Source organism: Cannabis sativa, chromosome 5, assembly GCF_029168945.1.
Source record: "Cannabis sativa cultivar Pink pepper isolate KNU-18-1 chromosome 5, ASM2916894v1, whole genome shotgun sequence".
Lineage (NCBI taxonomy): Eukaryota > Viridiplantae > Streptophyta > Magnoliopsida > Rosales > Cannabaceae > Cannabis > Cannabis sativa.
Window position 1 is genome coordinate 76,637,187 of NC_083605.1, and position 3,944 is coordinate 76,641,130.

At 37.6% G+C, this 3,944-nt stretch overlaps 1 protein-coding gene across 1 annotated transcript; it reads right to left on the reverse strand.

Annotated features, from left to right (window-relative positions):
• Positions 1-1,788: 1,788 nt before the first annotated feature.
• On the reverse strand, positions 1,789-3,944 carry LOC115717403 (probable aspartyl protease At4g16563). Its single transcript, XM_061116009.1, has one exon. It carries the CDS (start codon positions 3,745-3,747, stop codon positions 2,266-2,268), a length of 1,482 nt encoding a protein of 493 aa, XP_060971992.1. The 5' UTR covers positions 3,748-3,944; the 3' UTR covers positions 1,789-2,265.

Genomic DNA, 3,944 nt, shown 5'->3' on the forward strand with positions numbered 1-3,944 from the left:
AACAATCTCAATAGTTCGGGGGGAATTTTTGACGGCCAAAAAATTTTAGGGGGCACGAGTTCAGGGGGAAAAATTACTAATTAGCCTATAATTAATTATTCTTAAAGTCTGAAGTGTAATAGCAACTAGGACTGAATATTTAAATCAAATTTAGCATGGACCCGACCAACCTGCTCAAGCTCGACCAATGAAACTAAAAATTGAAAAACACTCGTTAAGCACATACACGGATTGTGCCCCTACCCACATGAGATCAAATCGAACCCCATCTCCCTCATTTGATCGCATACAGTCGCCACATTGTAGTAGCACTATGACCGATAGCCCCTTTGACGACTGGACCTCACTCTTCTCTCCTCCTCCTTCTCATCTACTTAATACCTAACAGCAAGCCAAGGCAGCAGATTTTTATCTTTTTTTTTGTTAAACCTGCCTAGCCACATGTCGTGGCTCGTTGTTGAGAAATATAAGTTTCTATCACAAAATCAATTGGTGATGAGTAGAGTAACTTGTGTTTTCATATATGACTCAATATTTTTACATTTAATTCATGTGAGATAATATTTTCGAATGTTCTTTCTCAAGATGATGGTTGTTTTTGCTCACCAATCTTGAATCACTTTATCACAAATCGTGTCATTTGCTCACTTTATTTTTGTTCAGATCTCAAGCGTTTTTGTACCATCTAAATTTGATTTTTATTTGAATCTCAAGTGTCTTCGTACTATCTAAATCTCGTACGACTGGCTAACTATCTAAATAGGTGTGCATCAAAAATTCATTTTTTTATGGCACAAAACCCGCAAAACTGTGTAGACCGAATTTCAAACCATGCCCTGAGCAATACTCCATTTTGAGTGATCAAAACATTACTCTCATGTATAATTAGCAATAACTCTCTTCCTCTCTCGTCTTCCTCAAACCTTAAATTTTCACTGATCCTTTTGTCTATTCCTCTTAAAACTAATAATTATTAAAAGAGTAGTTAGCAGCACGAAAGGTGGTCCACTTCTACTCTTCACTTCATTTCATTTATTAATTAACACTCTGACTTAATTAATAATTAAATGTACACAATATTTTATTGAGAAATATTAAAAGTAATAGTGGTGTATTGAGTGTCAATAATAACTTATAATAAAAGTATTATTAACCAAAGCATTATTGGTGCTCAATAACGCCCAATGTTCAATTTTCAATACATGAATTACAAGCTTTAATTATATAAGTCAAACTCAAATGGGTTAGTAGAATGAGTCTATCTCTTAAATCACAATCCAATAATAATCAAGTTACGTAGTCATAAAAAGACAGAAACCAAAAGATTTGAGTTATTGATTGATTTTACCATGTCACGCTCACTTTTACTATTCAAAGTTTTAACCTTTTCTTCTTCACAAGCACATTACATCACATCATATCTTCGTTTTTATTTCTTTCTTATCCTTATCATTTGTTTGTTTTCATTTCTTGCCAAAGTGGTCGGTCGGTCCAATCAAACACTTTCATTTCATTTAGGTACTTTTTTTTGGGTCATCAAAATTTCAAAATTTGAACTTTAATGCTTCTAAATATAAATTAATAAACACATGGTAAATAATAATAAAAGATCTAAAAATAGAGAATATAGAATAATTATATAATAATAATAATAAAAGAACAATCTTTTGGGGCCACCATATGACCAAAATCTATACAAAATATAATTCACATTAAAATCTTAGGAAATACATAACACAACACATTCCTTTTGTTATGTTTTCACTTGGTGAGATTCAATTATGTCTACATTTTCAACACCATATTATTATTATTATTATCCACATTTTGTTTTAAATTATTATTTTCTTTGAAGAAGCAAAAAGTGATGAAGTGAAACAACATATGTGAGCCTATTTACATCTTACATAATAAGTACCCCTAATACAAACCTCCCCACCCCACCTTATTTTTGTACCTAAAATCTCACATCTTCTATACAAGAGATACAAAATCCCCACGTGCGTGACAAAGTCAACTCTTAACTTTTTTACTACAGCAAAGAAGTCAACTCAATAGTAGTGACATTGTTCTTAAAAAAAAAAAAAAACAACTATACATTCCCTCCCCTTATATTTCGAGTCCCTCCACTTACATTTCAAGTCCTATAATAAAAGATGAGACTGATCGAAGAAACTATTATAAATCAATCAAACAATAATTTTATAACAGTTTTGACCAATCTCATTCTGCCACGTGACTCGAAATGTAAGTTTAATCGAAAAATTATCGATTACTTTTGCTCAAACGTTCCCAAAGTAAGGAGCATTGCCTCGGAGCAAATCCGACCCTACGATTGTCCAAATCATACACAACCTCGAACCCTTGCTGTTGATAGTTGCCAAGTGTCGCAGCAGGCCCACCTCTAAGCTCCTTCTCATCTCCACCGTTCATCAACATCAAACACCCAACTCTCCTCTTCTTTCTCAAACCCTCATCACCACCGTCCAAAAACTCATACAAATAGTTTCTCTTAGGCAACACAACACTAGATTTCAATTTACTATTATTGTTGTTCCCAACAAAATGCAATGCCACCACCGGAACCTCAAACACCTTCTCATCATAATAATAACACGGCGAAAGCCCCGTCGTCTCCTCCACCTCCGCCGCTCGCTCGTGGGCCCGCCCGACTCGCCGGTCAAACTCGGCAACCACCGAGTCATACAAACTTGCTGGCAACATCGTAAAAGTCGTCCCCGAATCCACCGCCATCCCACCATTTCCCTTCCTATCCACTCTCTTGAGAAACGCCGGCGCCGGAATATTCCTTTTTCCGACGGTTATTCCGGCGAGTCCGACAGAGTATAAATACGGATGTTTGGGATTTTCCAACATGTTCGTGTAAGTAAAGTCAGCTTTTTTATCACCAATTCTCTTCTCTTCTTCATCATAACGGCCGAGAATGAGCGGACTCGGTCGCCGGACTTTCTCTGGATTAAAAGAATGAGAAACTAAACAGTAAGAGAAATGGTTTCCGAGCTGAGGTGATACGGTGGCTAACTGAGCCGGTAAAGAAAGCAAGCCACGGCCAAAGCCGGCGACTCCAATGGGTTCGCCGAGAGCCGTGTGAGCACAACCAAAGGTGAAGTCTTTAAGCACCAACGCCGGAGAAGACGAAGTGGGCACCGTTAAACTGAGCTTATGAAGCTGAGCAACGAAGCTGCCATCGGCGTAAGCATAGTAAAAAGGTGGACAAGAGAAAGAAGAACAATCAGAAATCTCAATGGTTTCAAGTGGGCATTTAGCCATGGCACAGAGATCGGAAGATGAGTGGGAATTATGTACGGCGGTACAAGACGGAGACTTGCATTTAACGGTGGAGTTTTTGGGTATTTTCGGCGGCGGAAAAGTTGCAGAGGGTTCGTATTTACCTTCACAGAGTATACATTCGAATGGAGAACAGGGGAACCAGACGAGGTCGCTTCCGGTGTCCATGTAGAGAGAAATTGGTTGAGGTGGGTTTGTTCCGATGGTTAAAGAGAGCGTGTAATCACTTCCCGGTGAAAGGGGGAGAGAGACTTGGTGACTGTGGCGGTGGTGGTGACGCGCTAAGGAGCGAGTGGTGGTTGATTTAAGGAGGTTGTGAGTTGTGTTGAATTGGGTTTTGGATAGAGAATGTGTTAATGGAAAAAGAAGTGTTTTTGAAATTGAAATGGAGAAGAAGAGAGTCAAACAGAGCAAAAACAGAGCTTTTGATGAAGCCATGAATGGATAGAGAGAGAGAGAGAGAGAGAGAGTTGGATTGGGTTTTGGATAGTGAAAGAAGAGGTTTTTAAAGAGAGAGTTTTTAAGTTTGAGACCATTAAACAATAATGGTTGAATGTTTGATTAAGAAGAAAGAAGAAGAAAAATAAGAGATTAACACTAACAACTTTATTTACTATTTTTAATAATATGATTAA

Coding starts and splice junctions, on each gene's coding strand:
- LOC115717403 (XM_061116009.1), bottom strand. CDS start 3,747: ATGGCTTCATCAAAAGCTCTGTTTTTGCTCTGTTTGACTCTCTTCTTC.